At 41.5% G+C, this 12035-nt stretch overlaps 1 protein-coding gene across 19 annotated transcripts in view; it reads right to left on the bottom strand.

The window, feature by feature from the left end:
* Positions 1 to 7430: 7430 nt before the first annotated feature.
* Positions 7431 to 12035, bottom strand: part of myo18ab (myosin XVIIIA b) — a 140700-nt gene continuing 136095 nt past the window's right edge. For 14 of the 19 annotated variants that reach the window (XM_074640050.1, XM_074640051.1, XM_074640062.1 and 11 more), the window contains one exon: positions 11184 to 11323. Coding sequence is in view for 5 of the 19 variants with exons in the window: in XM_074640061.1 (XP_074496162.1) it covers positions 11164 to 11323 (160 nt within the window). In the remaining 14 variants the exon portion in view is untranslated. Of the gene's footprint in view, positions 11324 to 12035 lie in introns of all 19 variants that reach the window. The other 5 variants (XM_074640061.1, XM_074640060.1, XM_074640054.1 and 2 more) reach the window with 1 other exon arrangement.

Below are 12035 nucleotides of genomic sequence, written 5' to 3'. Positions count from 1 at the left end.
AAACCTCTCCCAAAAAAGAGTGCCAAATGGATAAGACAATGCAATGGAGGCAGGGAGAAATTGGACTTTCTTAATGATAAAGTGGTGGAATCTGACTGTGTATTAGACTGTAGCCTACATTACATCTACAATATATTTGTTCAGCTCTGACGGGGACAAAATACAGGAACAGCAACTGAAGATGAAAAATTGAAGATTTAATAATAAATTATATTTAAACATAGAGACATGATTGTAAACTCACAGTCTGATCCAGTAATAATGGGTTTGGTGATTTAAAGGTTAAATAGAGTAGATGATAATATGCACCTTACATAATGTAATCTTGTATAGACTGTCTTATCTTGTTTGTAAGGTGTCCTTGGGTGTCTTGAAAGGTGCCTTTAAATAAAATGTATTATTATTATTATTATTAATAACATATAATCTACAATATTATTATGTTCTATCAGTGCGACCAATCACACCGCGAGTGACAGAGATCATTATTCGTTGATCCTGTGTCTGAGATTCATTCCAATTTTTACTAGCATATTTAAACTGAGATACACAATCTGTGTGCTTCCCTCATTCAGTGTCAGGTCGTCTGCTTTGTTACTCGTGTTCATCCTCCCATTCTGCCTGTGTTCCCTGTGCCCTACCAATTTGCACTCAGTTTAGTTTTTGGTGTTCTTCCTTTGTACTTTGTTTTTCCTCAGCCTGCGTTCTCAGTTTTTGTTTCCTGTTCGCTTTGTTTTTGCCACCAGCCTTGCTATTAAAGCTCGCCTTTGGTTAAATTGATCTGTCTGCCTGGTCTCTTGCGTTTGGGTACACCTTATATATATATATATATATATACAAGATAATGAAGTTGTAATCACAATAATAAAATTGGTATCTCAATAGTTCAGTTGAGATACGGAGCTAAATTAAAATAACTAGCAACCATGGCCACTTTTGGCCTCCATACATCTGGAACTTAATGGTGCACTGAGAGTTGAAACGATTCAATAACATCACATCACATAAAACAATGAAAGGAGATTTTCAAACAATTACAACCCACTGCCCATTGAAAACAGCTCTGGGCCCAGTGCCTCAGTCAGGGTTCCCCGTCCAAGTGCGACCCTGCTGCAGGCATTGACCTCAGGCACTTCAGGTCGGCTTGTTTTCCCATGGTTTCTTGCCTCTTGTTGAAAAAAGAACCACTATCGAGCGACTAACCCTCCGAAGCAGATGACAGTTCAGAGGGACTGTCAGCTGTTTGCTTGACACGAGGTCAGAGGCAACGACTGTGAGTCAGCCAAACGACAAGATGAACTGTCAGCCGAGGAGGGAAACAGCAGCCACATTTGGAAGGGTAATGAGCTTGGTTGCAAGACAGCCAGGAGAAAACATTGAAAGCATTGCATGTTTTTACAGCATCTTCTTGTCACTGTGTCTCTCTGGGGAAAAGGTGTATGCTCACCATTGCTCCCTCCTTCCATCATCTCCGTCTGTCTTTCCTTTCCTCTCCCTCCCTGCCGGCAGAGATGTGCTATAGTGGCTGAAAGACCAATTTCCATCATTCAGCTCATGAATACTGAATGGCCTCAAGTAGTTTTGATTAAGAAGGTACAAAGGTTGCAGACAGTAATCTGCAATATTTCAGCAGTCACAGAGGGATTTCTAGGAAAACAGGCCAGAGGAAGAAAAGGAATAATTTATGTTTCATTTTTAAACTTATTCAAACAGAGAAAGGCTGTGACTGTTTAAAGAAGGGGAGTTTTTTCATTTCCGGACAGAAGTGAAATATAAGGTATTAGCACCAGAGAGAATTGCCTGAAATTGCCATTTCCCCATCCTGGAAGTGCTGAGGCAGCACAGCAACTTTTGACATCCTGAGCGGCTGAGCTGATGCCGTATGAGAGGTGAAGCTGAGCAGCCGCCTGCCTGCTGTTTGGGGATGTTTCCCTATAGAAGAGCCACAGTGAGGGAGAATTCACTATCACTTACCAGCTCCACAGATGATCTGACCTCGCCTCTGGTTGCTTCCTGCTGGCTTTTGCTTGTCAGTGGGACTACACCGCAGGCAGGGAGCCGCAGATGAAGAGCAAAACGTATTTGACCCGTGAAGAGAAAACTGCATGAGCCCAACCTCCCAACCCCGGCGCATTTTCACAAATATGACCTGTTAGAGAGGAGAATTCATCTACTATTGGCTGACAATGGATGCTTAATTTATTCCAATATATCTAGAAGTGTGTGTAAAGAAAGAAGAGCGCCAGATGCCAGAGCATTTAGATGAACGTATTTCTTTCTGCATAGGTCACTGTGTACAAGGCCACCTACTGCTGCAGCTACCAGATGGTGTAGTAAACGGAATGAAAGTATCTAAGTGTAGATGTGATGTGAGACTAAATAAATATATGCATCTGCTGGTTCGATAATGTCCATATAGCAAATCCTCAGACTGTACTGAATATTTCAAAATCCCGACTACGCTCTCAAAATACAAAATAAATATATTCTTTTTGAGTCTCAGGTGAGGATTACACTTCTGTGTCTTGCTGGTGATTTTTTTAAATCACTGTGCTATTATTATCAAAACTAAATGATTTTGCTGCATGTCATCCCCTCTCTCTCGCCCCCCTTTTGTGTCTATACTATCACTATCAAATAAAGGCAAAAGCCAAAAGAATAATCTTTAGAAAAAACTAAACAAACAAAAAATATTAAATGAATTGTTTCTTTTGGTCTCTTGGGGACAGAGGAACAAGCTGACAACAGTGCTGTAGCTATCACTGAGGACACAGAGCTCCTGTGCTCAGTATTGTTTCTGGTAATGTGGAGAGTTTACGATTTGAGAAGGAGTTTACGATGAATTTACACAAATGACTTCTGTAGCCTACTTCAAAAACCCTGCATTTGTCTCATTCACTCCGGTTATAATAATTTGCGAGTCATTGTCATGTTTTAGTGTTTCCCATTAAAGCAGCAGTGCGTAGAAATGGAGCAAATATGATTAAAGAATGTTATTTTTATAAAATGGTTAATATATCCTGACAGTATTGCATGAGACAGGTAATCTGAAAAAAAAAAAAAAAAAAGTCATGTGCCTCTGTGTCCTCCGGTGTCCTCCGGTGCTCCTAATGGCATCTGCAGGATTTCACAGACCGGAGGAAAACAACCAATCAGAGCTGATCTGGAGTCTGCCGTCCAGCTGCCGTCTATGAGAGCCACAAGCCAATCACTCGCGAACTCTGATCAAACAGTCAAACTTAGGCAGAGCTGATCAAATATGAATCAATATCAATATTATGCGGCGGGGAGGACGAGGCGAGGGTGCAAGTATTTTCTTTTTTCTGCCACTTTGGATTTATTCCAATTAACAAACTATCAAAACGGACACAGACCATGGATGTATTATTGACAAACCCTCGGGGGAGCTTCTTCGTCATGGTAAATGGTAAATGGACTTGCATTTATATAGATATCGCTTTTCTAGTCTTCCGACCACTCAAAGCGCTTTAAACTACATGTCAGCATTCACCCATTCACACACTCATTCATACACTGATGGCAGAGGCTGCCATGCAAGGTGTCAACCTGCCCATCAGGATCTAATCTAAATACTCATTCACACACCGATGGTTCAGCCTTTGGAGGCAATTTGGGGTTAAGTATCTTGCTCAAGGACACTTCGACATGTGACCGGAGGAGCCGGGGATCAAACCGCTGACCTTCCGATAGGTGGACAACCTACTCTACCTCTTTGTCCTCTCGTGTTGGACTGAGGGACTGGATGCTACAGTCACTCTCTATCACCTCTCGATGTAGCCTATAAGTGGTATTACAAGAAAGTACCCACTGGGGCTAGCTGGTCAGCATGCTCATTTCTGTAGATATCTCTGCAACACAATGCATAGACGTCTTTGACCTAACGTCAACAGTGCAGCCTCTTCACATTCTGTTGATAAGGTTAGTTCATTTTTTGAATGCTTTAAATTAAAATTCTGGCCAGATCTTACACATTACACCTTTAAAGTGTAAAAATGTCCTGCTGATGCACATATATCTGATTAAACAACATGAAGGACTTTCTCTGCTCTCAGAAGAAGTCAGAAGTCGAATGAAAGACGAAATGCAGAGCACATTCCTTGCACATATCAAAATTTTAGATTGAATATTGATCAGCAACGAAAGATTACATCTAAGGTCTCACTCTGCTGTCCTTCAAGGACACTTTGAGTACTTAATGAAAGTCTGCACACACACACACACACACACACAGCAAATGTTTGTGTTATGAAAGCACTGCTTGACACTGGATGTTTGAGGATTCACAGTGAACACATGACATGGCCTTAAGTGGCTCTGAGAGATTCTGTCCAGGATTTCATACAGTCAAGGTCACTGGTCCCAAAGATATTTTGAAAGAGGTCGTCAGGGTGTCCTTCAGTCATTATGTGATATACACACGTAGGCAAAATTGTTGGTACCCTTCCGTTAAAGAAAGAAAAACCCACAATGGTCACTGAAATAACTTGAAACTGACAAAAGTAATAATAAATAAAAATTCACTGAAAATTAACTAATGAAAATCAGATATTGTTTTTGAATTGTGGTTCAACAGAATCATTTTAAAAAACAAACTAATGAAACTGGCCTAGACAAAAATGATGGTAACATTAACTTAATATTTAGTTGTACAACCTTTTGAGGCAATCACTGCAATCAAGTGATTTCTGTAACTCTCAATGAGACTTCTGCACCTGTTGACAGGTATGTTGGCCCACTCCTCGTGAGCAAACTGCTCCAGCTGTCTCAGGTTTGAAGGGTGCCTTCTCCGAATGCATGTTTCAGCTCCTTCCACAGATGTTCAATAGGATTTAGATCAGGGCTCATAGAAGGCCACTTCAGAATAGTCCAATGTTTTGTTCTTAGCCATTCTTGGGTGTTTTTAGCTGTGTTTTGGGTCATTATCCTGTTGGAGGACCCATGACATGCAACTGAGACCAAGCTTTCTGACACTGGGCAGCACATTTCGCTCCAGAATGCCTTGATTGTGTTCAGATTTCATTGTACCCTGCACAGATTCAAGACACCCTGTGCCAGATGCAACAAAGCAGCCCCATAACATAACCGAGCCTCCTCCATGTTTCACATTAGGTACAGTGTTCTTTTCTTTGTATGCTTCATTTTTGCGTCTGTGAACATAGAGCTGATGTGACTTGCCAAAAAGCTCCAGTTTTGTCTCATCTGTCCAAAGGACATTCTCCCAGAAGCTTTGTGGCTTGTCAATATGCATTTTGGCAAATTCCAGTCTCGCTTTTTTATGATTTGCGTCCTCCTCGGTTGTCTTCCATTAAGTCTACTTTGGCTCAAACAGCGACGGATGGTGCAATCTGACTCTGATGTACCTTGACCTTGGAGTTCACCTCTAATCTCTTTGGAAGTTGTTCTGGGCTCTTTGGTTACCATTCGTATTATCCGTCTCTTCGATTTGTCATCAATTTTCCTCTTGCGGCCACGTCCAGGGAGGTTGGCTACAGTCCCATGGACCTTAAACTTCTGAATAATATGTGCAGCTGTAGTCACAGGAACATCAAGCTGCTTGGAGATGGTCTTATAGCCTTTACCTTTAACATGAAGGTCTATAATGTTCTTTCTGATCTCCTGAGACAACTCTCTCCTTAGCTTTCTGTGGTCCATGTTCAGTGTGGTACACACCATGATATCAAACAGCACAGTGACTACTTTTCTCCCTTTAAATAGGCAGACTGACTGATTACAAGTTTGAAGATACCTGTGATGCTAATTACAGGACACACCTTAGTTTAACATGTCCCTATGGTCACATTATTTTACATCTTTTCTAGGGGTACCATCATTTTTGTCCAGGCCAGTTTCATTAGTTTGTTTTTTAAAATGATTCTGTTGAACCACAATTCAAAAACAATATCTGATTTTCATTAGTTCATTTTCAGTAAATTTTTATTTATTATTACTTTTGTCAGTTTCAAGTTATTTCAGTGACCATTGTGGGTTTTTCTTTCTTTAACGGAAGGGTACCAACAATTTTTCCTACGTGTGTATATCATTATGTTCTCTTAATTGGGAGAATATTTAACAATTTTACTGTCTCGCAAAAACATAAGCTTATTACAAAATGATTCAATATGAAAATCAAAGACTATGGCTTACAGTGTATATGAAGTACATGGAAAGGTATGTAAAGACAGTTTATTTCTACTTTGGGAATGGCCTATAGGAGGAAAAAGACATCCTGGCTTCTGTACAAGTATCACTATAATGGTGTTTCTGAGTGTAGAATATATAAGTATACAAACTATAACTAAAACAAACACCAGCTAGGCATCAATTGATATGAACCATAATCTGAAGATGGACGACGAGTTTCCACTTTTTCCTGCTGTACAGAAGTGAAGCCGGATACGGAAGCTACCACTTAAATTTTGTCATAATTTGGAGTCTGTTCAGTAGTGATCTGGTGGTGGAGCCGCGGTATCGATGTCACCTGCCCGAATCAATCACGAGCCGAGCACGGTAGCGGCTTGTCAGCAAGAGAGAGAGAGAGAGAGAGAGAGAGAGAGAGAGAGAGAGAGAGAGAGACGTCAATCATCAGCTGTGAATCATGACATCTCACCCTCTTTTTATAGCATCAAATAACTAATTACTAATTGCCGTAAAAGCCAAGGCGAAGATGGCTCACAGGTTTGGGTGGGAGCAGGAGATCTGCAGTTGTAGCCCAACGCATCCCGCCGCAGCAGCCATCCTCAGCGGGAAGTACCGGCAAATCCAAGTCGACGGCGAGCTTCCAAGGACCGTGGAACCATCAGACACCGAGGAAACATCATCGTCTTTATCCGCAAACGAAGCCGGCGTCTCGACAAGAATGACCGGAGACAGCGGAGGAGTCTCACTACGCAACAATTGAAAATGATTCCATCTCTGCTGGCGTCGAATCTCGGGAATCGACCTACAGGCTAGGCAGTCTCGAAGTTGCTGAACATCCTCATCTGCGTGGTCCGCTCCGAGGCACAGGAAGCAGATGTCGTGAAGATCCACCCCGGCGAAGAGGCTGGGGGGACGACGGGCATTGGCGAAGTTCTTGTAGCGGCGAATCCATCCGTATAGATGTAGCAGTCAGTGGGCAATCGCCGATCACTGAAGAGAAAAGGATGCTAGGCAGCGCTGTACGCCGCTTTATAAAGTGTGGTGAGGCTACGTGTATGCAAATCTCAGTTTGCGAATGCATGCGTGTGATTGGAGGAGAGTATTACTCATAGAGTCCAGTAGAGGGCAGAGCCTGTGTGAGTTAGAACAACACTGTTTCCCTTTTTGTTTTATCTGAACATGAAAAGTCCTCACTGAAGTGTAAATGGAGAGACCTGACCTGAAAACACACAACAACAAAACACTCCAACTCAGACAAATCCAGACTTCAATGCATTCTAAAACAATCACCATCATTTATTTACAATATATTAAAGTGTAATGCAAAATTTATAACAAGTGGTCAATTTGTTCAATAATGAAAATAAACATGAACTATTTTCAAAGCTAGCATCAATCATACACATATTTATATATAAATACGGTGTGCAGTCAGCAATATTACGCCTGCTCTTTTGTTTTGTTGTTGAAGCAAGACTCTGTTATCAGGGTCAAGAAGGTCAAAAAACACATTTCCACACTTGTGTTGACTGCATAGAGAATAAAAATGAAGACACAAGTCTACAAAAAGCATGTATAGTAGAATAACACCCAACTTCTCCCACAATGAATAACATCCACAATTTGTTTTTTTAGCCCCAAATGCCACGTCAAGCTCTTCTGGACTTTCAATGGCTTTCAAAATCATCTTAATGCCACTCACTAAATACCAGACAGACGACCAAAGGGTGTGATGTAAAACTTAAGCAACCATGAAAATGCAGGTTCCTATTTTTTTTCTTGCTGTATTTCGAGGCATCATTGGGTTAAAAACATGAAAACCAGACAAATAGACAGGCCTCAAAGACAGTGAACATGATTTCACAGTATTGGTTATACAGGCTGTAGTGTGTCCAGTTAATGAAGTTACAGTTTAAGTACACAATGAGCTGGTGATATTCTACATTTTCCTTATATTATCATCAATACCCATGAAAAGACATAAATCAATGTTCATTTTGTGTCAACAGAATCACTGCAGATCTGCTTGCAGGATTCACATTCAACTCTGGGGAATTTTGACACTCAAATTTGCACAATTGACCGAGAGCAAAATCCTGCTGACAGTGCCGAGAAGTTAACCTAGCCTATTGGCCGATAGGTCAGTCACTTCTCTTTAAAAATTTGAGGGACATGAGGAAAATATAATATGATCTGTTTAAATGAAACATTCTCAGTGTATAAGCACGGCAGGCACTGTCCCTCTGGACTAATGCATGCCCTGTTGCCCTGTCTGTAAACTACGCTAATGTTCTTTTCGCTAGCACAAAAATGGAGAATACTACCTAACCGTGCTTAAAGGTGCAATGTGTAAGATCTGGCCAGAATTTTTGTTTAAAACATTAAAAAAGTAACTAATATTGTCAAAAGAATGTGAAGAAGTAACAGTTTTGATGTTCTACCAAATGTGTCTCGATATATTGTGCTGCAGGGCAATCTCCTGCCAACCAGCAAGGTCCCGCCTGCTCTTTCTTGTAATACCAATTGTTCCTCAAGAGGCGATAGTGAGTCACTGTAGAAGTAAAGCTGCACCGAGGGTTTGTCAATAATACATCCATGGTCTGTATGCGTTTTCATAGTTTGTTTATTGGATTAACTCGAATTCAGCCAGTGCAAACCCCAGTAGCCGGGGGTTTGATCCCGGGGAGATTGCCCCAACTCCCCGCCAGATCAGCTAACTTTCTGTTGCTGCCGTTACACATGTTAGACCCAGCCCGCTGTGACCCCTGACGTTGGGGTTTGTGTTGGCTGAATGCTAGTTGCTACAGCCGCCAACTGAAGGCCCATCACCCGGAGCCGCAGCCCACCTTCCTGGTGAAGTAGTTTAATGGTGGCGGCGAGGACCAGATGAAAATACGAGTTGTTTTCTCGTTTCTGGTTTTTGGCAAACACACAGGCCGATGCCACACGTGAAGATTATAAAATAGCAGTGTTATTTTGACCGGCTCTCAGAGTTTCAGCAGTAAGACTGTAGATTTAGATTGTATGGACCCAGTAGTGAGGTGAAATGCTGACCCCTGTTTGTGTGGAGCAGGTGGCTCAGTATTACACATTGCACCTTTAACGAATAATCATGACTCAAAACCATCTAGGAAGTAATGTGTAGACTATCTCAGTAATGTTGTATTGTAATGTCACTTAGTTTGTCACTTCAGTGAGGCAGCGGAGGCCTCTCCAACATTTATTCTACCACATATTTTAGGACAGGCTGTGTGTTGTATTAAGATGAATTGGAACAAATTAGCCTACGTGTTGGTTGAAATCTATTCAAATGCGATTTTGGCAAAAGTGAAAAAGCCTATTAGTGATGTTGCATCATCCACTTTTATACGGCCCTTCTTTACTAGAGTAAGTACAATGGTTTTCACACAGTTCTGAAGCAAAAATTGATGATACAAATATGTTTCTTGGAAAATAATAAACTTATTGTCCAGTTAGTGAACAAGCTAGTTGAGCTATTATTAATCACTAGCACTAGCATGTTCCCGCCGGTTGGTTAAAAACTACAGTGGCTAGCAATTTAGGAAATTACTGAAACTGTTCATAACTGCCATATTTAAAGATTTACGCTTTCAGTAGGAACTAATTGGCGTTGGGATAAGAGTTCTGACGATACCTGTGCCAGCTCCATTTGCTGAAGAAGACTGAGAGACATGGTTGAAAGCTCCAAAAAAAAAATTGTTATGTGGACCTTTGAGCTTAGAATATTGTGTTACACATACTATCCCCAAAGGTCAAGAAAACACACTGTTGGTTTTTGGTCCTTCCATGTAATTTGTTGACAATAAGAAGAAGAATATAGAATAACACCATTGTTTTTTCCCTTGAACATGCTGGTTGAGGATACCATACAAATGACTGGTGCCCAAAGTCAAGTACATTCCCTCTGGAAAAGGAAAGCACATCAAACTTAAAACAAAAATACAGACAACATGTGAACGACAAGCACAAGGACATAGCCAAAGTCTCTTCATCACTAAATAATTCTGGTTTGAACTTAGTCAAAGCAAGTCAGATTAAAAATGAGACGAGGCCTTTTTGCAGAGGTAAGCTCAGACCTCAAGGAAATGAATTCGCTTGACGGCAGTCCTCTGCAAAAACAAATCTATAAAACACCAAAAACAAAAGATCCAAATGGAGAAAAAATGCTTTGCTTTTATGGCGGAGCAGTTAGTGATGCAGTAATCCTCCCCTGTAAGGAAGAGCGCATTTGCCAGCAAAAAAAGGCAGAAAAACTTTTCAGGCAAACAAAAAGTGAAACAGATGATGATGATGATGATGATAATGATGATGGGAGCGTCCTCCGTGTACGGCGCAGCAGTTCATGAAATGCCACAGCTGCAGAGAAGCCAGCTGTAGATGAGCCCACTTAAATCAAATGGCACTTGTCCCGAAACGGAAAGAAGAACAAGAGGGCTGCGACTTTTCTCAGGACTGCGCATCAATTGGCAATAAGTAAAAACAGTGTGCACACATACTTGAACAAAGGCTTTTTGGCAATACATTGTACTATGGCAATACATATTATTGTGGTGTATTATATGTAAAGAAGAGGAAGAGTGACAAAGGCAAAGAGATAGAAGACAGAAAGGTTATTATCATTGCAACACATTGCAAAGTTCTTTGGCTCAGTTACAACCATACAGGGTGGCTGCTAAAGCCAAGCAACTGCTGCTTGCATGCAACCAGCAAAGTCAAGTCGTTTATAACAGAGCTGCTGTGTGTGCAGTGAGGTTAGACCGATGAGTGTCGAGTCCAAAACACCATGTAGTTTGTCAAACTATGACCAAATCCCGTGAGGATCAGCCATAGAAAGCTCTGACTGAGTGTTGGGAACATGTTCATCCTGCAGGATTGCGAGTAAATGAACTGTGTGGTTGTGTCCGACTGAACACAACTGTGGTCAACTTTGCATGCAAGACAAACTGTCACAGTGTAATGAGGATGGGGTGCTGCTAGCGAAGACTACGAGGTGGACTCGGGAAGCCTGTCCTCGCCGTCGTCGTCTTTCACTTGGCTGCCATATCTGGATCGAGAGTAGTTAGTCGCCCCACCTTCTTCTTTTTCTTCTTCCTCCTCCTCTTCATCAGATCTATCGAAGCCGTAGTATCTTCGGCCGGTGGGGCTGGAGCAGGAAAGAACAAGCAGAGTAGCTGATGTTATTGTCAAGAAAGTGAGCAGAGAACAGTACGATGTCTAAGAGAGCTCAATGCACCGCAAAGTAAAAAAAAAACACAAGCAAATGCAGAAATCATCATCATCATCACAACACACGCATTGCTTTTAGAAATTACAAATATTAGGTTCGGAAGATTAGGAAATCTTCTTAATGACCTACCAGGTGGGACAAAATGACAGCAGGCAGATGTAAAGTAATAAAAGTAGAAGGCGGAGCCTGTGTGAGTTAGTACAAAGGTTACGATATTGTAACCCTAGATCTATAGGCACAGGCGGAGCCCTCTACCAAGGAGGTTCCTGCCGCTCCTACGCTGCTCGCTGAAGAGAGCGTGGGTATTCGCTTGGCACATCCTGATTGGCTGGCTATGTTTATGCAAATCTCAGTGGGCGAACATGTGTGTGTGATTGGAGGAGAGTATTACCCACAGAGGCCACTGAGGGCTCTGCCTGTGCTTATAGACTATAGGGTTACAATAACGTAACCTTCGTTTTCGGTTGTGTTGTGCATCTCTTCATTGTGTACTACTTGCTTTGCAGCGTTTTCTGTATTTGCCGATGTTTGTGTAATTGTGAATTTTTCTCAATGTGCTTGTGTTTTCTATATTTGCTGTGTTTTTCTAAATTTGACAGCTGTGTTGTTGAAGTGCAGATGAGGTCAT

Source organism: Sebastes fasciatus, chromosome 7 (genome assembly GCF_043250625.1).
Source record: "Sebastes fasciatus isolate fSebFas1 chromosome 7, fSebFas1.pri, whole genome shotgun sequence".
Taxonomy (NCBI): Eukaryota; Metazoa; Chordata; class Actinopteri; order Perciformes; family Sebastidae; genus Sebastes; species Sebastes fasciatus.
The sequence above is the reverse complement of the archived record's forward strand: the minus strand, read 5'-3'. Positions and strand labels throughout refer to the sequence as shown.